This window comes from Silene latifolia, chromosome 8 (assembly GCF_048544455.1).
Source record: "Silene latifolia isolate original U9 population chromosome 8, ASM4854445v1, whole genome shotgun sequence".
Classification (NCBI taxonomy): domain Eukaryota; kingdom Viridiplantae; phylum Streptophyta; class Magnoliopsida; order Caryophyllales; family Caryophyllaceae; genus Silene; species Silene latifolia.
This window is the reverse complement of record NC_133533.1, coordinates 109,100,751-109,123,593: the sequence shown is the minus strand read 5'-3', so window position 1 is coordinate 109,123,593 and position 22,843 is coordinate 109,100,751. Positions and strand designations below refer to the sequence as shown.

Sequence of the window (22,843 nt, the reverse complement as noted above, 5' to 3'; positions counted from 1 at the left end):
TCTTGAGTTGGATTCTCCTTTGGTTTTAATCGTTCCTCTCGGCCTCTCCTGTAACAATGAACGAACTGAGGGCTTGGCTTTGTGCCAAGCGTACTCACTCCGACGCTCAAGTCAGTAAACTTAAAGGATAAGTTGTTACTTGGCCGAATGTGTATTGTAGAGAGATAAGGAAGATATTACCAGATGAATAGTGTATTTAGGTTTAGTTGTGTATATGTTGGGATCCTTTCCTCAATGAAGGTTGAGGAGTATTTATAGGCCTTCACCTTTTGTCACGTAGTGGCCAAGTGGCCAAGTGGCTAGCAGGTGGAAAGACCGATCTACCCCTCGGCCGAGGGACCTATGGCAGGCCGGCGGGCCCTGTTGACTCACCGCCGAGGGGTCTTGGATGTGAGTACGCGGGTATGTGCCCCGGCTGGCAAGTTGCCATGCCGAGACCCAGGCTGACTTGCTGTGGATATCTTTGACCTTGCTCAGTATGTTGACTTGGTCAGCGGTGCAGAATATGCCCCATCAATTTCATTTCTAAGTTAAGAAATATACAATACACAATTCTATTTACTCTTGTGTTCAATTCAGTTACATTTCATTCTAATCAATTTTCTTCCATTTTCTAGAGCTTAAAGCTTCCATTAATGGCGATTTCATGCCAGAGATTCCATGTTCTAACATGGTATCAGAGCAGGCTTTCGACCTGACTCTGTTTATCCATCACTCTTCCGCATAATCACAACTAAACATCTAGATTTTGTTGTTCATTTGTTTGTTTTCAGATCAAAATCACAAAAATATTCATTTTTCTTTCAAATTTGTGAAAATTTCTCAACAAAATGACGATTTCCTCTACTGATAGCAACGAAGTTCATAATCCTTTTGAAGATCCTCTATTTTTGGCGAATTCAGATCATGCTGGCCTGAATTTTGTCAACACTCTCTTCAATGGCCGCAATTATCGCCATTGGAGCAAGAGCATGTTCCTTGCTATGTCGACAAAGAACAAGGAAGGTTTTCTCACAGGTCTTACTGCTATACCTGCAATAACCTCTTCAAAGTACAATCTATGGTGGCGCTGTGATTCTATGGTCAGGTGCTGGCTTGTTAATGGCATGGAACCAGAATTCAGAGAAGGTTTTGTCTCCTGCAAGACTGCAAAGCAGCTGTGGGGTGAAGTTCTTGAGCGATATGGCCAGATGAATGGTCCATTGCTGTTCCAGCTCAAAAAAGATCTAAGGAATGTTGAGCAAGACAAAAGTTCTGTTGCTGAGTACTTCAACAAACTCAAGAGATATTGGGATCAGATTGATGAAATTGAAGGTTTTCCTGATTGCACTTGTGGTGTTCTTGATAAGTGCACCTGCAATCTTCTGAAGAAAATGCTTGAAAGAGCTTCCACTGAGAAAGTTCTTACTTTCTTAATGGGATTAAGTGATTCCTATGATAACCTAAAGTCACAGATTCTCTCTATGGAGCCTATGCCGTCTATCAACAAAGTTTACTCTCTTGTTCAACAAGTTGAATCTCAAAAGAAGATTTCGAGTATGATGAATACTACTCATGAAATGAGTGCCTTGTTCTCTGGCAAACAAGGTGTTCCTGCATTCAATCAAAGTGGTGCATCTAGTTCACATGCTCCTCAACAAGGTGGTCAGAAAAAGGATTTTAAGAAGCCAAAGACTGACAAGCGCTGGTGTCCTCAGTGCACTAAATCAGGACATACTAAAGATACATGTTTCGTGTTGCATCCAGAATTAAAGGCCAAGTATCTTGCACGATTTTCTGGTAACGCAAATGTGCAAGGAGATGATGATCATCCCCTTGGATTTTCTGACACACAGATGATGGATACTGGTTCATCTCAAGCAGGTCCTTCTCAATCCAATTCTCAGGGTAATCATATAAGTCAGACTGATATTGCTCAGGCAGTATTTCAGCAAGTAATGCAGATGTTGCAGCATCAGCAGGGTGGAAACACTGGTTCAGCAGAGTATGCCAATGCTTCTGTTAATTTTGCAGGTAATGCCTTAGTCACTAACGCTATTACTACCGCCTGCAAAATTGATAATAGTGATTGGATTGTGGATTCTGGTGCCAGTGACCACATGACAGCACACAAGTCATATTTTTCTTCTCTAAAATTGCTTCCTAAGCCTATTATTGTTGGTTTACCTGATGGTACCACCAAGTTAGTGCGTTATTCTGGTGATATTCAACTGCATCCTTTATTAATTCTTCATGATGTGCTTCTCATACCTGATTTTAAGCATAACTTGCTATCAGTGGGAAAATTATTGTCCTCTTCTCGTATGCTAATTCATTTCTATATTGATCACTGCATTATTCAGGACCCTGCTTCTAAGGGAACAATTGCAGTGGGTCAAAGGGAAGCTGGTCTCTATAAATTGAAGATTAGTCATCAACAGTTTCTTTCTTTTAATTCTGTTCAATGTAATAATTGTACGAATAAGTCCTGTGCACAACTTGATTTGTTTCATGCTCGTCTTGGACATACTTCTTTAGCTAAAATGCAACATATAAAGGATCTCAGTTGTAATGGTTTGAAATCTTATCAATGTGAAGTTTGCAATTTAGCCAAAATGCATGTTCTTCCTTTTCCTCGCAGTACTTCCAGGGCATCAAACTCTTTTGATCTCCTTCATATTGATTTATGGGGTCATTATAGGACTCCTTCTCTTACTGGGGCTCATTATTTCCTCACCATTGTTGATGATTACTCTCGTATCACCTGGACTTTTCTTCTTAAATACAAAACTGAAGTTAGCACTATTATTCAAAATTTCCTGCAACAAATTCACACACAATTTGGCAAATTAGTCAAAACAATTCGCAGTGACAATGGTTCAGAGATCTTGCAAGCTACTTGTTCACAATTATTCTTAGCTCGAGGAATCTGTCATCAAAGAAGTGCCCCTTACACCCCTCAGCAGAATGGCCGGGTGGAAAGGAAGCACAGGCATTTAATAGAGACAGCTCGAGCATTAATGTTGTATGCTGGGTTTCCTAAGAAGTTTTGGGGAGAGTGCCTTCTAACAGCTACTTATTTGATCAATAAAATGCCCTCTGTTGTTCTACATTGGAAGACTCCCTATGAAGTTCTATTAGGAAAACCACCAAGCTATGATGAATTAAAGGTTTTGGGATGTTTATGCTATGCACTGGATCCCACTCCTCACAAAGACAAGTTTGCTGCCAAGGGCATCAAATGCGTTTTTCTTGGTTATCCATATGGTCAAAAGGCTTATAAAGTCTATGATTTAGCCACACACAAGGTGTTTGTCAGCAGAAATGTCATCTTTTATGAGAATAATCTTCCATTCAAGATCACAGTTCCTGCTGATAATCCACAACATCGTATTTCTATTCCTCATCCTTCTATTTTTGATGACTCTCTTATGCCTCAGTCTTCATCTACAACTGTGGGTCAAGATATATCAGCACCCACAGGTTCTCTCATTCCCAGTTCTACTGCAGAAACTGCAGTACCCATGACTGATACAGCTACTGCGGTTCCTGATTCTACTTCTATTCCTGACATCCCTGCACGAAGGTCTGCAAGGTCCAGACATGTTCCTTCACACTTACAAGACTTTGTTTGTCCCACTATTTCCTCTCATTCTAACCAGTCAGTCTCTCATTCTGACTCTTTCAATGTATTCCATATTGATACCTATCCTTCTTCTTATCAAGCTTCACTTAATGCTGTTCTCAGTACACTTGAACCTACTTCCTATTCCCAAGCACAAACTGATCCTAAATGGGTAGAAGCCATGGATAAGGAGCTACATGCATTAGAAGCAAATGGTACTTGGGAGATGGCTCCCTTACCACCTGGTTTTAAACCCATTGGATCCAAATGGATTTTCAAGATTAAATTTAATCCTAATGGTTCTGTTGAAAGATATAAGGCACGTTTGGTTGCCAAAGGGTACACACAGGTTGAAGGGAAGGATTATAAATCCACTTTCTCCCCTGTTGCTAAGTTTAGCACTGTCAGAGTACTTCTTTCTGTTGCAGCATCCAGAGATTGGCCCATTTACCAGTTGGATATCAATAATGCGTTTCTTCATGGTTATCTAGATGAAGAGATATATATGCATCCCCCTGCTGGTTACAACAAAGGCAATCCTGGCGAGTTCTGCAAATTAAGACGTTCTCTCTATGGCTTAAAGCAAGCCTCTCGTCAATGGAACATTGAGCTCACAAAGTTGCTTATTTCCAAGGGATTTACACAGTCCAAAAATGATTATTCTCTCTTCATCAAGGAACTGGATTCTTCTCTTGTCATTGTTCTTGCCTATGTTGATGATCTTCTGATCACAGGCAATAATCCTCACCTTATTCAAGACCTTAAGCATTCACTTGATAAAGCCTTTACAATCAAGGACCTTGGGTTGATTCGTTATTTTTTGGGATTAGAAATTATCAGATCATCTGCTGGATTGCTTGTCAATCAACGCAAGTATGTTCTTGATATTCTTAAAGATACATGTATGGCCAATTGCAAGCCTGCTTCATTTCCTCTCCCTCGTGGCCTTCACCTTTCTACTGATGAAGGTGAGCTTATCACTGAACCAGAGATTTACAGACGTCTGGTGGGGAAGTTATTATATCTCAATCTCACTAGACCTGATCTCTCTTATTGTGTTCAACATCTCAGCCAATTTCTCAGTGCTCCTCGACTTCCACATTTGCAAGCTGCTCTCCATGTTGTACGTTATCTTAAAGGTACAATTGATGCAGCCTTATTCTATCCTGTTGATAGTGATCTAAGTCTGAGAGCTTATTGTGACGCAGACTGGGGCACTTGTCAGTTCAGTGCCAGGTCTCTCACAGGGTATTGCGTTTTTCTTGGGCAATCTCTTGTTTCTTGGAAAACCAAGAAACAAAAGACGGTCTCTAAATCTTCTGCTGAGTCCGAGTATAGGTCTATGTCATATACTGCCAGTGAACTTGTCTGGTTACACTCTTTGCTTCACGATTTTCGAGTTGATTCTCCTCTTCCCATTCAGCTCAACTGCGACAACAAAGCTGCCCAGCACATCGCAGCTAATCCCGTCTTCCACGAACGAACTAAGCACCTCACTATGGACTGTCATTATGTTCGGGAAAAAGTTCAGGAAGGTTTTATTTCTACAGCACATGTGTCTTCAAGCATGCAATTAGCTGACCTTATGACTAAACCGTTGGGTCAACAGCAGCATTTTTTCCTTGCTTCCAAGTTGGGATTGCACTTTCTTCCATCTTCATGCAATGCCAACTTGAGGGGTGGCTATGAGAAGGTTGATTCTCCTCTTCATGATTCAACTGAGATAGAAGCCTCGAACTCAAAGCATAAATCCAGACACAAGGCAAAAGCCCAACGAAAACAGAGCATGACTGATTCCGCAGGGTGAAGCTGATATTGAAGGAGGGAGTTTGTTAAATAAGTCGTTGGAAGTTTGTTAGAACTTCCGTGATTTCAGGAGTCGGTTAGGAAAGTTGTTAGTAGATATTTTTAGAAGCTTCTAGTAGATCATTTGTATATAAATAGGATGTATCATTTCATTTCTAAGTTAAGAAATATACAATACACAATTCTATTTACTCTTGTGTTCAATTCAGTTACATTTCATTCTAATCAATTTTCTTCCATTTTCTAGAGCTTAAAGCTTCCATTAATGGCGATTTCATGCCAGAGATTCCATGTTCTAACACTCTCTAATACCTAATACAAAATAATCTAACAAGGTTCAAGACAAATAACCCTAGCCCAATACAAACAACAGATTCAAGACACAGATCTAACCGGTGCATGCAAACCATTTTTCACGGTGGTATAAAAATCGAAGACATCTTTATAGGTATCCGCCAATGCTAATAGTATAAGGCATTTTAGAAAGAAGGCTAAAAGTAAAATCGTGAGGGCTCGGATCAAAGCTTTAATTTCAGTATCACACTATTATGGAACTTGAACACCGACGCAATAAGGGATCAACAAAACTGCTAACTAAAGCTATCAACGCTTCCGCACAACAGAGGGAATAACTCGACCACTTTATTTCAATCTTTGGAAAAAAAAAAATAGGAATTGAAGTCTACACACAAATAGGATTGTACATCCAGTTGTACCATAAGCATTGTACAACCAAAGTATAAGAATCTGAGCTAATATGTATTCTTTCTGAGTTAATTTAAATTTCATGTTTTTAATGTGTAAATGGTGAGCTCAATACTTTCTAATAAAGTTTATATTTTTTAACATAAAGCTCGGATACTTTATCACAAAGCTCAAATTATACACCGTACAATATATATAACTGGTTGTATAGTCCATAAATTAAAGCCTACATGGATCATTGAGCATGGGAATTATTTCATTTCTACCCCACTCAAACAAATTCTTATTTTAAAGCATTATTTTAAATATTTAAATATCCATAATATGCACATCACCATGCAAAAAGGCAAGAAGCTAAAGTCATGTATGTGCAATGGGATAAGGCCATAAGGGTTTTTCTAAATATTATAATTGAATACAAATATAAGATGCATGGGTGCATTAGTCAAAAGAAACTAAAGAGAAGACATGAATTATAGTGTTTGTGATCAAAAACCAATTCAAATTGTGGTAAGTGGATAAATGCATCATACGTAAAACTATTATTGCAAATTATTATGAAATCTTTTGATGTCACTACTTTAATTTGGGTTTTGCCTAAAATTAAATATAGTATTATTCAACAATTTGTCCCTCTATGTCATGATTCTAAGTTCCACTCATTAACTTTTGTCCCTCCATTCTAAGGAAATATTAGAAAGCTCAGGCATTATGAAATCTTAAATAAGTAAGAGATATTGTTCAAAGCATCAAAGTAACATCACTACTACTACTCGTGCGTGTAATAATAATTTAAGCTTGAAAAGTTTATGTAAGAATATTGGGTCCAATACTATTTATGTGGACACACTATTATAAAGATTGTATTTGTTTGCTATCGTTTAAGTTTAGCCCAATATAGTGATCCATCTGGATAATATAATACGGGCATATTAATTACGTCTTATAAAGTATGGGCCGGATATCTTAATTGAATACCGAAACAAATAATTAACCCGTATAATTAACCCGTATTATCTTATTATCCTATTTTATAGGCTGACCTTAAATTACTAAATTCAATTCTCGGGTTTAGTGTGCGTAAAAGATAAACAAGATATGAGTGGCATGGGAATTGTGAATTGGTTGCAGGTAACTTTGGTGCTTTACATATTTCACTTTCATACATCGTATGATTATAATCCATGTAGTTATGGCATGTTACCACATATAACCTCATATGCATATTGTGGATTATGGTCTGTATTAATTATGGATTCATTACCATATTAATAAAGGTTAGGCAGACATCTCATCTAATTGGATTTGGTAATTTAAGGTCAGCCTATAAAATAGGATAATAAGATAATACGGGTTAATTATACGGGTTAATTATTTGTTTCGGTATTCAAATAAGATAATACGGGTTTAGGTTTTGGTTGCATGCTTTGCTTTGGTAAAATGACAGTGACGTTAAGGAAATTGGTATGCTGCTATAAAATAGTGTTTTGGTTACATATGAAATGGTTTGTAATATGGGCTACACTTTGATTATGGTTATTATTATATATTTATAATTGGGCAAGTGAAAATTAAGGATATATACTTGTATGGTCTATCAATTTTACGGACTTACATGATTAAAGAATTATTTTGATATAGTTTTTGTATATTATCACTAAAGGTTAAGTCACTTGTCAATTAAGGACTTGTGTTTTCAGATTTAATAATTGGTCAATCGGATTTATCATAATGGGTCTAATATTTTAGGTTGTTTGATCGACACAATAAGTTGCCAAAGTAACCTATATTGTGTAAGTTGAATGATTTAGAATATTATGACTACAGTGTGTGATTGAGTTTCATGCGGATAATGGTCGGCCCAAAGGAAGGCTATTATTTGGCCGAAATTCAGTCATGCTTGTGGTGGTAAGTATGCAATAATTGTAAGGTTTCCATATGAATATTAAGTCGGCCCAAAGGAAGGCTTAATGTTTGACATGAATTTATTGTTAATAGTTGATCACTACACCAAGATGACCACTTACAAGTTAATTTTATGTCCAAAGACTAAACTTAATGTTGTGCTAGGTGTCTTGTGTTGATGGGGATGCCAATATTTGAATCTGAAAATCAAGTTAAGGGAGTGTCGTTATGTTTATGACACTCAGAAGGATTATGCCCATAAAGATTTTAAGATGAATAAATTCAATTTTTTGGTCTAGTTTGTGTAGTTCATGCGAATAATGATCGGCCCAAAGGAAGACATTATTTGGCCGAATTGCATATACACGTTGGGTAATAAATATGTGACGATTATTCGGTATTTTCATGTGATTATTAAGTCGGCCCAAAGGAAGGCTTAGTATTCGACGTGAGTGTATCGTCAATATTTGATTACAATTACTAAAAGTAGTGTCTTTAACTAGTTAATATTTATGTTTAACAACTAAATATTAATTTTGCAAAGGCACTTTAATTATTTGAATTTATTCAAAATATAAGGATATTGTTTTGTTCATTCAATTGACATTGATGCTCATTATATCTGTCATATTCGGTTACATTCTCAATTCGGATGAAATTATTTATTAAATGAATGGTAAGAGAATGTGAATTTTATCTCTGGTTGCTTTGATCTTACCTTGCTTTAAGAATGTATAATTCTGCTTCTCATAAGATAAAAGTTATCGTAAGGACTAAGGTATGTAACTTTGAGAAGTATTACATTCAAAATGCATGAGTTTAGTGATTATTCGAATTTAAGGAAATATTTAAGGGCATTGTTTCAGTTTCAGTTAAGTTAATTCAGTTAATTAAAAAGCTACAAAAGTCAAACTCAAAGAAATAACAATAAACATAAGGTTAGACTTTTTTTTTAGTCGTTAGTTTGTTAAGAGTTTGGACACATAAGGAAAATCTAGTACCACTTTTAACGCTTGGCGTGTCGATAAAGTTAAACTTCTCATTCGGTTTGTCTAAGGTTAATTTTTATATCCAATCATGTTTGGTGGGTGAATTTGGTTTTTTCACCCACATAAGTATTTTGATGCAAGTATAACTAAATATGACAAGCCAAGTGATGATGAAAGATTCATCTATTTGGGGCAAGTCATCATCTGAGTTTGAAACAGTCAACTAATTTAGTTATCATTAATGACTTATTCTTTTATTTGTATGTGGAAAATACTTTCGGTACCGCCTTTAGGTGAAAAGGGTTATTTTTCGTATGGACAAATTTGATTTCTTGTCTATTGAGAAATAATTAATTTTGTATTTTCCTAATTCAAATAAGGGTGAACCTATCATTTTTGATAACTTTAGATAGTTTAGATTGGAATCTCTTTTAAGTAAACTTGCACTAAAATTCAATGGATATAAAGAAGAATTATGAAACTACAATTTCTCTTCGGTATGACATATTAAAAGGGAAATTAAAGTTTTGTGTCAAAATGAAATTGTTGACCCCTTTACTTCGGATATTCATATTTAAGGGTTAAAGGGAGATGATTAGATACCAAAATTGTTTTTTTTTTAATGTCTCATTATTAACATATATACGGAAAGATGAACCCTTCTACATCTAAGTATTAATGGTTTAAATTATTATGTTAATTTGTAGACGGATTTTAGGCATGGATATCTAAATCTCATTTGTGAGAAATTTTAAGTTCCTGACGTTTTCAGTGATATTTGACTGAGTTATTTTTCTCACTAAAGGAATAATTATGTCATTTTGATCATAAGTGTTAATACTTTGGCAAATGATATTAAGGATAACAACGTCAAGGTTATTTCAAAGAATTTCTAGAGGAGTTTGATCATGTATTTAATATTATATTACACCATATGAGGATTCTTAATACGGGTGGTGTAGTATGTATGCAAACAAGATCCTAAGACCTGTTAAGGAGTGTGATTATTCATACTCTTTTCCATATTACTTTAGTTATAAGTTCTTAAGATTGCAGCTATCTCTGGATAAATTTCTAACAACACCATTGACTATTTAATCATAGTGTAGATAATGTACACATCCGGCGTCCAAGATCAGAACGAGCTTGCCGGCGGTATGTCCAACTAATTAAGGTTGAGGTTTAAAAGTCATAAGGTTAATAGTTGGACTTAAGGATAATCAATGACTATTTTGTTGGATAGTACTTAAAGTTTTAAGGGTAATAAAGTAATGATCCCACAATAAAGTTATAAGACGGAAATTAAGGGGTTCATTGAGAATATTGAGTTTGAGTGGGAGAAAAGGTAATTGACATTGTTTTAAGTCTCCTTATACATGATTATAAGATCAATTTGGTTAAACAAACTTAAATATCTCAATAACCAATTTATTAGAAGATCCACATAATAAGGTAAATACAACTACATTAATTACATTGTTTTCCTATATAGATAAAAATGGACAATAATGTAGTGACGAACTAACTAGTTGTAATAAGAGTTAGATAATATAATGGTAAAGATGATTTAATCTACTTTTGCCAAACCATTGAAGGTCCTAATTCATATAAGTGGATTGATGCCATAAAGAAAATAAGTTATTTGATGAATGATGATATTTGGACTTTGTTCCATTACCTAAAGTTATAAAATATATTGGTTTCAAATATTCATTTGTTACCAAGAAGGGTGTAAAAGGTAATGCGACATTTAGGATCATTTTGTTGATAATGACTATAAGGATATTTTGGCATATTCGATTTTTCGGTTACATTGGATGAATGTTAAAGATTTGTCTCTTAATGGTGACATTGATGAAACTATTCAGTGCAGTAACTAGAACTTTGATTCAATAGATTCAAAGTAGATTTTCTGCAATAAGGGAATTCATCCAATAAATCTCAAGTAAGGTTTTCCGTCATAAAGATTACAAATCTGCCTTGCTGTCATCTTATTTGTCTTAGAAGAATGGGTAGATGATTGTAGATACTCAAGATTTTGTGGGAGTAAGTAAATATTTCTAGTTAATACCTTTTCAGTAAAGGAGATAAATTAGTCTCAAATGCCCTAAAGAAAATATTCAGAAAAATTCATTAATGCTTAAATTCAGGTGTCTCAGGAAATATTTAATGTGTTTAAGTATTATGGTATATATTTAGCTTGTATGCGTTTGGATATTGCGTACATTCTAAAGTTTGTTGGACAGATATTAAGGCAATACGGATTAGGATCTTGGATCCACTAAGGGCAGCCAAATATATTGTTGGTCATTTATATTTGGAACAAAACATTATTTATAGGAGATCGATTCAGGTTGAGATCAATTGGTATTTCGACTCCTAGTTGGTTATGAACATTTGTCATAAGGCTGCAAATTAAGTACGGTATTGAAAGACCATTTAAGTTATTTTGCGACAAATATACAACTGTAAAGTTTCTAATAACAATATAAGTGATGTATTGTTTAAGAAACAATTCAGAGTGAAAAGGTGTCAATTATACATGTTGATACAAACTCCATTTTGCGGATCCGCTTACTAAGGAATTACCACCCACGGTCTTTCTTGAGCTAATTGCTCAAATGGGTGTTTCGGTTTTAAGGAAATTCAGTTTAAGTGGGAGTTTGTCATGTTAGACACATTAAAGTTTACTGTTATTAAGTTCGAGAAATAAGGTTTTCGGTTTACGGTTTCACTGTGTTATTTTGGTTGATCTCACTAAGGTGGACCAGTTGGAAATATACATATTTTGGATCACATTTGGATGTTGTTTCCATGCTACGCACCTATATTAGATTCATGTCGTTGGTTATATTGGCATACGTGACCATTGAGGGTCCTGTTACGACAAACTGTAGCAAAGGCCGCTTTGATCCTATGTTAGTATGATTGATGGACCGAATTGCATAAGACGGTTGGAATGTTGATAGCACTGTTGAGCGCGTAAGGTTATAAAATGAATACAATTTTTCAGGTGTCACACAGTATCTGTATTTGACCCAAGTGGGAGATTGTAAGGATATTGGGTCCAATACTATTTATGTGGACACACTATTATAAAGATTGTATTTGTTTGCTATCGTTTAAGTTTAGCCCAATATAGTGATCCATCTGGATAATATAATACGGGCATATTAATTACGTCTTATAAAGTATGGGCCGGATATCTTAATTGTGTAGATACCCATTAGGTTACTAATGCATGATGGGCGCATTAGATTAAGGAGACTATATATAAGTCACCTGGGTTATGGTCCCTGGTAGCACACAATAACCTAATCTCCCCGCATCCCATCAGTAGAGAGATCCCTATTGGTATGTGTGTCTACTAGAAGACCTAATCTGGTATGTGTGTCTACTAGAAGACCTAATCTGAAGGCCGTTCCTTCATGCGGTTCATCCCAACCTTTCATCATGTAATCAGGTACGCTTCCGCTCTACAGTTTACCGAGTAATTTAGTATGAAGTTTATGGTCTCTATTCGGATTAATTCTAACAGTTTATGTATATTACTGTATGATAATAAGACACTCAGAAGTATTGTATCTGCTATTTCAGTTAATTCTTTACGTATAATTTATTATTGAGTGTTTTAGTAAATTCTTTAAGATTTGAATGGAGTAGGCTCATCAATTCATCATACTCAATCCCATATTTAAAATGTAAGTCTACAATAAAATCGAGCCAATCTTTTTTAGGTCTGGTCTTGATCAAATTTAAGATTTTGATTTTCGTCCACTCTTAGAACTATGCTTAATCTTAGCTGAGGGTTGTGACTTGTGGGTTGAGATCAGGTGGTTGTGATTTAGAGGTCCGGTGGTGGTTATGGAGTTATGGGTTAGTATTCGATTGGTGGTTATTACACATGAATTGAAGTTAGGTGGTAGAACTAATGCTTATTAATTAGGTTAATAGGTTGGTGTAAATGATTAAAGGAACCCTTTTTAAAAGTGGTAGTTATTTTGTTCGTCTTAACCTTAAGATGGATATAAATGAGAATTTGGGTTCTAAAAATGACTGACGAAAGGGGAAACAATTAGTCTTGCTGAAGACGGGTCGGAGCAAGTGACGGATAATGTCACTCACAAAACGGATAGGGGGGACAAGGTGGGGGCACCCCGGGGGGACAAGGTGGGGGCACCCCCATGTGCTTCCCTCTCTCCTCTATTTGGGTCATTTGTAAGGGAAAATGGTATCCGTCAATCCAAAGTGACGGATACGTGCCGTCACAAATGAGATTTTGTGGAGGGGAAAAATGTGAAAAGGAGACCCTTGGATTTAATTAACAAAGTCAGACCTTTAGAATCAGCAACAGTGGACGTGCCGGAGTGGTTATCGGGCATGACTAGAAATCATGTGGGCTTTGCCCGCGCAGGTTCGAATCCTGCCGTCCACGCTTTTTTATTTTTTCAAAAAATTGAAGATAAAAATTGGAAACAATACCATCTTCCATGAATACAATCAATATAATGACTAAAAACTTTACCTTTAAGCTTTTTTAAGCTGTATGTTGTACGTCTACGGCTCTACGCAGCACTTCGAGTCTTCAATTAGGCCAAGAACAATTCTCACAAAGATGTTTGTGTCTGGACATCGACAGTTGACACACATCCAAACAACTCTTGAAGCCAATCGAAGTCGCATCGTGTGTTACCATAGACTAGTCTCCAAGAAAATAACCTCACTGCATTTTCTTACCTGAAAATGTGTTAGCATGACAGAAAAGCCCCAATTCACTGAAGTTTTTGCTTGTAAGAGTGTCCCCTGGTGTCGAGGGAGATTTGAACGTTTGGAAAACGTTTTTCAACGAAAAATCTAAAATGTGGGTATATGTCATGCCTTTATTCACTTGGTGAATCTGCACAGCGAGATTCAAATATCAGACCCAGTTCAGCCAGATCGCGGAATTTGGTAATGTTTACTTACAAACAGGAAAATTTTGATTAGTATTTCACGAAAAGTTGTTAATTGTTCGTGTGATGAGAATAAGTTCAGATGATATCGGACCAGAAATAAACCTTCAGCTTGTGAACGCATTTGGATTTAAATCAGTAGTCTGATGTGTTGCAGTTTTATTTTGTGAATCGAATCCGACAATCTCTTTGGCAATATATTGAATGAATTGGTGAAAATACAATCACACTGTATAAAACTGTAATCATTTGAACTTTACACTGATATATCAGAAAAAATGAAAAAAGGGGAAGAAAAAAAGAAAAACTACACTTACACATTACAAAAATATCAGCCCAAAGCTGAAGAAAAATCGTAATTGAAAAAATAAAAAGAAAATGTAGAAGAATTCTAAGGCAAGAATCAATCAATGAAGAATGGGTAAATTTAGACATGCAAGGGCCTCCTTTGCCAAATTGTTTGCTTAGAAGTCCCTGCTGTCCAGAATAATCGCAACCTGATCTTAAAGCTGTAAAATCCTACAAATCGTATTTCTTGGGCTGTCGCCATTGATCTATCATCCTTGCTAGTGAACTAATTAGAGAAGTTTGGGGTGGCGATCCCTTTTTTCCATACAAATTCTTTCCACCAAGGTCGGTATATTTAGGGCCGATGTCTTTCCCCCTGTCAATCTGAGCAAAAGTTTTGAGCTTTTAGCGACATACTTTTGGCAAGAAGTATAATGTGGCAGCTAAGAAAAAATCAGTAACTGCTAGACTAATTACGAAAGTTATTGAGTTGTGACACTCGTGACCTAGTTCAAAATCATTTTCAGCAAAATTGCCCTTTCGACAAAAAAAAAAAAAAAAAAAAAAAAAAAAAAAAAAACAAACAAACAAACAAAAGGGAATGTAGGATAAGTGACGGAATTTCCCCTACGATCCATTGAATAACTTAGTTCGTAAAGTTATAGAGGTTCGGTAGTGTGGTACTCCATAACCAGAGTCTGAGACTCAATTAGCATCAAATTGCCTATACGGCTACCGTTGCCCAAAAAAAAAGAAAATGCGCAAAAGTAACAATCAACCTACTAGTTCGTACCTTGTAAATTTTTCCATTCCTGAGGTAATATCTAATGCCAGACCAATTGATCGATAGTGAGAAGTGAGATCTAAACGCGGAAATGGTGTATAGAAAATTGTCCACAAGCATTGCCACAAACACCTGCATGCCATGTCATTTGACTCAGACAAATCATCCACAAAAACGAAACGATTCAGAAGGGAAAGTGAAAACTCACAAGACACCAATTGTAGGTAGCAAGTGATAATGGGGGTGCTTCAGGGGACAACATGTTGCACAAATGAACTTCGATCCTTGTCAAATTCCACATGGAAAGTAACTCGATTGTAGTGCAAGTGACTAGACAGCCAACAAGCAATAATCCTGCAAGAAGAAAAGGAATTTATAAGAGAAAAATCTTGAGTATCACACAATTATCAATGCAGAAATAAAAAGAAATGACTTGATAATGCTAAGTCAGTAGATGTATCATTAACCCACAAATTCCAAGAATAAAAAAACCCTTTTTTATCCTCAAATCGTAGTAAAAAAATGGGTCGTCAACCTCATGAAAATATTATCATGAGACGATCTCATATGTGAATTTGTGTTCCTAAACATAAGGTCCATCATGATTTTGGGATTTCAGAAGCACCATGATTGATGATTACAAACACATTACTCGTATATCCGGCGCAAATCTAAAGATTTCCCCAAGTTAATTCCAGAACATAAGGCCCTTTTTGAAACTGTTGTAAACATGTCTCTATGTAATACCTGAAGGTAATGTCCCTAATACAGTATATCAGTTTCAACAGAAAGTTCTATTAGCACCCACTGACAGATGTATGATCATCATCAACTTGATCAATCCTATTAAATGTTACTCCGTTTCAGTAAAAACATCCAGCATTCGGGTGTGTGTCCAGGTGTCAGACTAAGCCTTTTTGACTTGGCCTAAAATGAAGCATCCAAGTGACACCTATATCTGAATGTCAGAGTACTGGACTCAGCTTTCTCCTTAGTGATTATTTTTTATAGTAAGATATATATATGATAGCTTTCACCTTAGTAATTGAAAGGGGAAGATATGATCCTCGAATTTCAACAAAGTCATGTTTCACCATGCTACCAACTTTTTTACTACACCCGGATATCATAATGACCTACATATGAAAGGAAATTAGCTCACCACTAGAATTAAGTGCTTCCTTCTGTCCTGTGAAGCATATTCGAAGAGCCGCTGTGACATGGATCACAGCCATAACGTATGGTGCCACAAACCCCCATGAGAGATAACAGTGTACAGAAAACAATGCACGATTCATGATCCAATTAACCTTTGAAACATATGATTCCAAAACAAAAGTTTGCTTCCTCAAGTAATTCCAATACCTACAATCAAAGCCGATCATGAAAACATGGAAAGAAATTCTCGAAAGCAATAACAAACGAATGATTGTGATTTATGATGAACCTTGAAAAATTTAAATCACTGGCGAGTGGATGAGGGAAGACAGCTACTGGGGGAGATGTGATGAGTTTTTTATGAGCTCCTGAAACAGAACATACAGTTCAGCTACCAAAGAGAGACAATGCCAAAAAAAAAGCCATCAATAATGCATTAAGACAAAGTTTTCAATTTATCATTGAGACATTAAGTAAAATAAGAACTAAAATAGACAAGTTTTCAATTTATTTCTTGAAAGATGTTGAATAAACGGCTTAAACTTTGATAATATTCAAAGCAAATAAGGAATACAATACTTCTGAGAAATCAAGGAGTAGCGAGTAGAGAAACATAGACACATGTTGTTGGCAATTTCGCATGCGAAGGAGCTTTACATGTCTGATAAAAAATCAAGATAAGCTTGTCTCAAAAAGAAAAAAACAAGAAAAGCTGGTAACTTTACAGGCTTATGTTATCTTTTTCTTGTATGAATTCTTCAGACTTGCCATTTTAAACATGCCTAGATTAAGACATTCACCACAAAATAGATAAAAGTTCGACATCTCAGCTACAAGTAGTAATTTGACCAGACTGTCAGTGAGTACCAGTTAGCATAACACACTTGACAGTTATCAGTAGGTTTTAAGTTGCATCAGATGAATTCTCGTGAAGTGCTGAGCCATGAGTATAGTTCTACTCTATTCTACAAAAAAAAAAAAAAAAAAAAAAAAAAAAAAAAAAAAGAGAGAAAAAAGAAAAGAGTAGAGCGCATACTCCAAATCGAACAGATCACCTAATTTAAGAGGAGAAAACAGGAAACATAAATATTATAATTACTAACGGCTAGTTACCAGCTATAGCTGCAAGAGTCATATCATCAGAATATCCACCATCTCTAAGTCCTGAGACAACATTATAGTTGTCATTTCTGAAGTCATCTGCATGCATCTGAGAGAACAGGAAATTAAGAATAAAAAAAGGATACCGTAAAGCATCTCAAGTTGAATGTTCCAGCTACTTACCATCATGCACCCTCCCCATAGAAAGAATGTTTTCCCGCCAGTAGCAAATCCCATGGAGCAAGGCTGAACGCATCACAAAGATTTGTGTTTTGTCAGATAATAGTCAATATGAAAACAAATACTCTGTAATAAACAGGGATAATTCCATCAAAAATATAGTGTACAAGTGCATACCATGTGATACTCATATATACAATAACTACCTAAGCTCCCAGAAGGTAAATCAAGTGGGTACCCAGTTTGAATAAATATCTGCAACATCAATGCCACAAAACCAAAAATAAAAAAAAAAGGTAAATTCTTACATCAATAGTAGTAGTAAATCGGAAACATGATTATTAATCTATTAGACAAATCATCGGGTCCAAATTCCAAACTAAGATGAATGCTAGTATGAATTAATAATGTGTGACAAAGATATTCAAACAATATAAATACACCGAAGGAGCATTTCAGACAGGGGACCAACCGTACCTCGGGATTTTTTTCCATTTCAGCTGTGAGAGCGCCTATTGTTCCTGGGTGAAGTCTAACATCATCATCAAGGAAGAGTATATACTTGCTATCTTTATGCATTTTTTCTGCTCCAATCTGAGAAAGAAGAAAATACATAAAATGGTAAGTTATATCAACAGTCTAATTCATTATGGCGACTGTGTAAATACAAAATGCATGATTTACCCATCTTCATAAATTTGATTTACCAATATCAGTGATATCAACATGCATGCATCGACTACATAAAGGGCAGTTATCAAGGACTAAAGCCATAAACACGATGCTCATATTTTCTAAAATATGAAACACTGTGAAGCTCCTAATTATAGTGAAGGCTAAATAGTACTCCCTCCTATTCATTCATTTTGTGGCTCACAGAATTAAAACGGGATGGTTGAAATGGAAGAGTGCTTCAGGGTTTCTATGCGATAAAGATATGCCCCAAAGATTAAAGGGAAAATTTTATCGCACGGCAATTAGGCCTGCCCTACTTTACGGCTCCGAGTGTTGGGCCGTGAAGCATTGTCACATTCAAAAGATGAGTGTGGCGGAGATGCGCATGTTGAGGTCGATGTGCGGACATACAAGGAAAGATCGATTAAGGAATGAGGTGATTAGGGAAAAGGTAAAAGTGGCGCCAATGGAGGACAAGATGATGGAAAACCGACTAAGATGGTTTGGCCATGTGAGAAGGAGACCTATGGACGCACTTTTGATTAGGAGGTGGAGACTTGGAGAAAGAAAAAGGTCCCTAGAGGCAGAGGAAGACCGAGACAAACATGGTTGAGAGTGATAGAGCACGATATGAGAGTTCTGGGGCTTGAGGAGAGTATGGTGACGGAGAGGGCACAATGGAGGGAAAAGATACATGTGGATTTTTAGAATTTGATGTTTTTTGACAGATTTAGTGTTTTTTTATTTAATTTAAAGAAAATAATTTATTTATTTTTCTCTCCTTTATTACACTTTTTCACCAACCATTTTCTTATAGATTTTACCTGGTTCATTCCGGATCCTTAACTCTATTTCGGTTTTTAAAAATCGTTTTAATCTTTTCTCTCGATTTAAATTTTAAGTTTTTATAAAAGAAAGACGGAATTCGATTTTAAAACCCCTAAGTTCACCTTGACTTTCCATTACATTTTCGTTCTTCCTTTTTGTTTTTCATCTTCCCTTTTTTATTCGCATTTTGAGGCGTGCGTTCACCCATGGACGGTTCGAAAAGATGATTCATGTCAGCCGACCCCAAATCATTTTGGGATTAAGGCTCTGATGTTGTTGTTTTTGTTGTTGTTGTTGTTGTTGTTGTTGTTGTGGGGTAGAGTGGAATAGAGTGTTTTGTGTGGTCCAAAATCATTTTCTTAATTCTTGTGCAAAATAGAAGTGGGACAAAATGAATGAATAGGAGGGAGTACAATTTAATTGATCACGTCAGAGGGCATAAAATAACTTACCAGTTGATTGTGAATCTTCTGGCTACAGGTAGTTGAATAGCCTGCTATAATGACCTTAGCATCGAGTGTATCCTGTCAATACCCAGTAAACTAGTTACTATCAGAAGCAAATGATCAATACCACTTTTCAGCAGAACGAACAAGATCCATGACATGTATATTGAGCCAATTCTAGCATCTCCCATAAAACATACAGCAGCTACAGTTATATTATAGCACAAAATGCCTATCAAACTATCATCAAAGTAACCCTTATGACAAGACTCCATAAAAAAAATATAACCTTATCAATGTACTTTATCAAACATACAAATCCAAAACACATCATCACGTTAAGTCTCCTAACAATAACGACGAGAAGTTGAGATAAAAGAATGAAGATAATAGAGCTGGTACCTGAAATTCTTGTAAGAGCCTAGATACAGCACGGTACGCTGGATCTTCTGCACTTTCCAAGACAAAAAGAAACTCTACAGGACCACCATAAAGTGATGTAATCTACATGTCAAAGAATCAATCAAAATACAGCATCTCTCAAGTTATCTTAGCAAAAAGGTGAGAGAAGTGCTATGATTGTCAACAGAATATGGAAAACATAACCAACAATAAGTGCCCATCTCAGCCACAAAAGTACAAAACTAACAATACTGAGAAATATAAGAAAAACTTCTTCGATGTATTAATCTTGCACAATTTACTGAATGCACATAACAGAATGTTCCTCAGGACTCTGACCTGACTCCTCCAGTTATGCAGGTTGTGTTCTCCGAATCCCTTCAGAGGCATAACAACGGTCACTCTTGGCAGATTGACCTGCTTAGAGTGTTCAAGTTCATTAACGTCATGGTAGAGGAAAGACAAGCTATTGCCGTGTCTCATCTCCTTCTTCATTTGTTTGATCTCCCGATTTCTGCGAGAAAGGATGCTTGTTAAAAGAAGCCAGTTAAGCATATTATCGAAACAAAAATTGACTCATACTCAGTTCAATATCTGTTCATAAGTCCAGACTTTCAATACCTTACATATGCCGCACAAGCCCACCCAAAAGCTAGAATTAGACATATCAAACATCCCTGCGGAGGAAAATATAAATGAAACTTAATGGTCAGCATCTTTATGAGGATGAACTTAAAAACAAAAAACACACAAAAAAAAAGCAATCGTTTTGAAAGGATTTTGAAAATCGCTACAGCATTTTAACATTTTTTATTTTTGAGGCAATATTGGCCACATTTAGCGAGATTAGGCAGTAACAAGCAATATAGCGACTGTGACCAAAATCGATATTTAGTAAAAAGAAGGAAAGATAGGGCCAATAATACAGTACCAGTGCACCACATACAACATATAAAATTCAAACCATGAAAAGACCACGAGACAAGGAACGAAAAAAGGAATCGATAAAGGGCCACAGAATGTTATAGAAGACGAATAAAGTATACAGAACATTGGAAGCCATAGAACATGGAACAAAAAATACTCCGTATTATTTACTCAATTGTAACGGGACGATTACGGGTAACATGTTCAAGAATCAAAATTCCAGATAAACCATACTTTCCACATGAGCTAAAGAAACAAAGACAGCTCTAAATAACATGCTTACAACAATCAACATGTGGTCCATAAACTCCATAACACTTTAATTCCAGCAATAATAATATACCGTCAATAACTCAATATTATCAATAATCCAATCTACGACAAGAAATTCTGCGAAACTATTCATCAAACTTCAAAATCGCGAAACGATTCATCAAACTTCAAAAATTGAATACTTTGTGAAGCATCAAGTTAACAGAATTGCGAAATTCATCAAATACTGTGAAACATAAGATTGTTTTTCGAATATTCAAATATAATTAATCAAAGTCAACGTCACCTAACGTTTTTTTTTTTTTCTGAAGTATCAAAATTGAAAATAATCGCTTCATGTATACATACTTTAATTTCAATTGAATTTCCAGATATACTGCGTATAATAATAAGCAAACTGCGAAACGAAGATTCGATCATACGCGAATAAGAAATATCGCAGCATCAGTAATGTAATATCAATGCATATAATATCCGAAATTCAAATAACTCAATCAACGAATATCGCAGCCTCGGGAATGTAATATCAATGCGCAATTATCAATTTTTTTAACAATTTCAATAATCTTTGACTTAATAAGACCAAAAAAAAACTCCAAATTTAGCAAAAATAAAAAATCAAATTGCGCAATTCAAGCGCATTTCAATGATAATTACGATAACTATAGACAACGAAACAACAATTAGGAAAAAAAAATAGTTGAGGAAAGAAGAAGCATACCTGGATCTGGATGAAGATAGCGAGAGGAGAAACGCAAGCTCGACTAGCAGAAATGAGGAACAAATCAATGGATTCCATTGTTGCAGACATGATTTTATTAAATTATTAATATTAATAATAATAATAATTATACAAATATTTGAGAATAAATTAGAGCAATTAAGAGAAAGATTATGATGAAGATTAAGGTAATAGAATAAAGTAAAATGAGAATTAGTTAAATTAGAATTATCTCTCTTCCTCTCAGACCGCCATTAACGAGAGAGGGAGAGAGCAAGAGCAATAGTTTTGGAAGAAGAAGGAGAAGAAGAAGAAAAGGGGAAAAAAATATATGGGATAGCAGCGCGTTATTTATATTTCAAAGGACCCCGTTTTTTTATCACTAAGGATATCTCTTTTAACACGGATTATTCGTTAAGATAAAAACAGGTTAAATATTTCATTTTAATCTCATTTAGATTTTAGCCTATGGTTCTGTAATAAAATTTGGTAACGGATCAATCGGGTTGGATTTAGTTTGGATCAATTTCGGCTCAGGTTATTTCGGGTCTATACTCTATAGACATTAAGTCGGGCCGGGTCAAATCGAATAGTCATTTTCCGAACAACTATTATCGCGTTATTATATTTCAAAGGACCCCGTTTTTTATCACTACGGATATCTCTTTTAACACGAACTATCCGTTAAGATAAAAACAGGTTTTTTTTTTCATTTTAATCTCATTTAGCCTATGGTTTTGTAATCAGATTTGGTAAACGGGTTAATTGGGTCGGGTTCGGTTTGGGTCAATTTTGGCTCAGATCATTTCGGGTCAATAGACGTTAAGTCGGGCCGGGTCATTTTGGGTGGGTCATTTTCCGGTCAACTACTATCAGTTTGCAACAATAAACATTAGGACCGGGTTATATTAAGGTGGGTAAATTCGAGCTCGCGTTCTCAAAACCCCGTTTTTTATTCCAAATCAAAATACTCGGTCTGAAGGGAGACCAACTGATTAGTAATATGGGTCGTAGATTACAACAGTGGACACGTGACAAGGATAGACACTCAAAGATCCCAAAGATTAAGGTACGCTTTTGTTGGTCAGGGTGGTAGATG

The 22,843-nt window shown here is 35.7% G+C and overlaps 1 protein-coding gene and 1 non-coding gene across 2 annotated transcripts; one reads left to right on the top strand and one right to left on the bottom strand.

Annotated features, from left to right (window-relative positions):
• The first annotated feature begins 13,362 nt into the window (after positions 1-13,362).
• TRNAS-AGA (transfer RNA serine (anticodon AGA)) lies at positions 13,363-13,444 on the top strand. The gene has a single exon. It is a non-coding gene; the product is annotated as a tRNA-Ser (tRNA).
• A 725-nt stretch (positions 13,445-14,169) lies between these two features.
• LOC141597268 (uncharacterized) lies at positions 14,170-22,080 on the bottom strand. Its single transcript, XM_074417652.1, has 14 exons — positions 21,745-22,080; positions 20,445-20,500; positions 20,163-20,337; positions 19,824-19,925; positions 19,428-19,499; positions 17,950-18,066; positions 17,650-17,727; positions 17,476-17,538; positions 17,305-17,401; positions 16,481-16,559; positions 16,196-16,398; positions 15,242-15,387; positions 15,043-15,165; positions 14,170-14,633 (listed from the first exon to the last, which is right to left on the bottom strand). The coding sequence occupies exons 1-14, from the start codon at positions 21,832-21,834 to the stop codon at positions 14,481-14,483; spliced, it is 1,554 nt and encodes a 517-aa protein (XP_074273753.1). The 5' UTR covers positions 21,835-22,080; the 3' UTR covers positions 14,170-14,480.
• Between the last annotated feature and the right edge of the window lie 763 nt (positions 22,081-22,843).

What these genes read in the sequence shown, in the direction of transcription:
- LOC141597268 (XM_074417652.1), bottom strand. Translation starts at nt 21,834, where the DNA reads ATGTCTGCAACAATGGAATCCATTGATTTGTTCCTCATTTCTGCTAGT. An exon ending in GTATATATGAGTATCACATG is followed by an intron (nt 17,539 to 17,649) that starts GTATGCACTTGT and finishes TGATGCGTTCAG; the next exon opens with CCTTGCTCCATGGGATTTGC. An exon ending in GGAATGGAAAAATTTACAAG is followed by an intron (nt 14,634 to 15,042) that starts GTACGAACTAGT and finishes ACTTTTGCTCAG; the next exon opens with ATTGACAGGGGGAAAGACAT.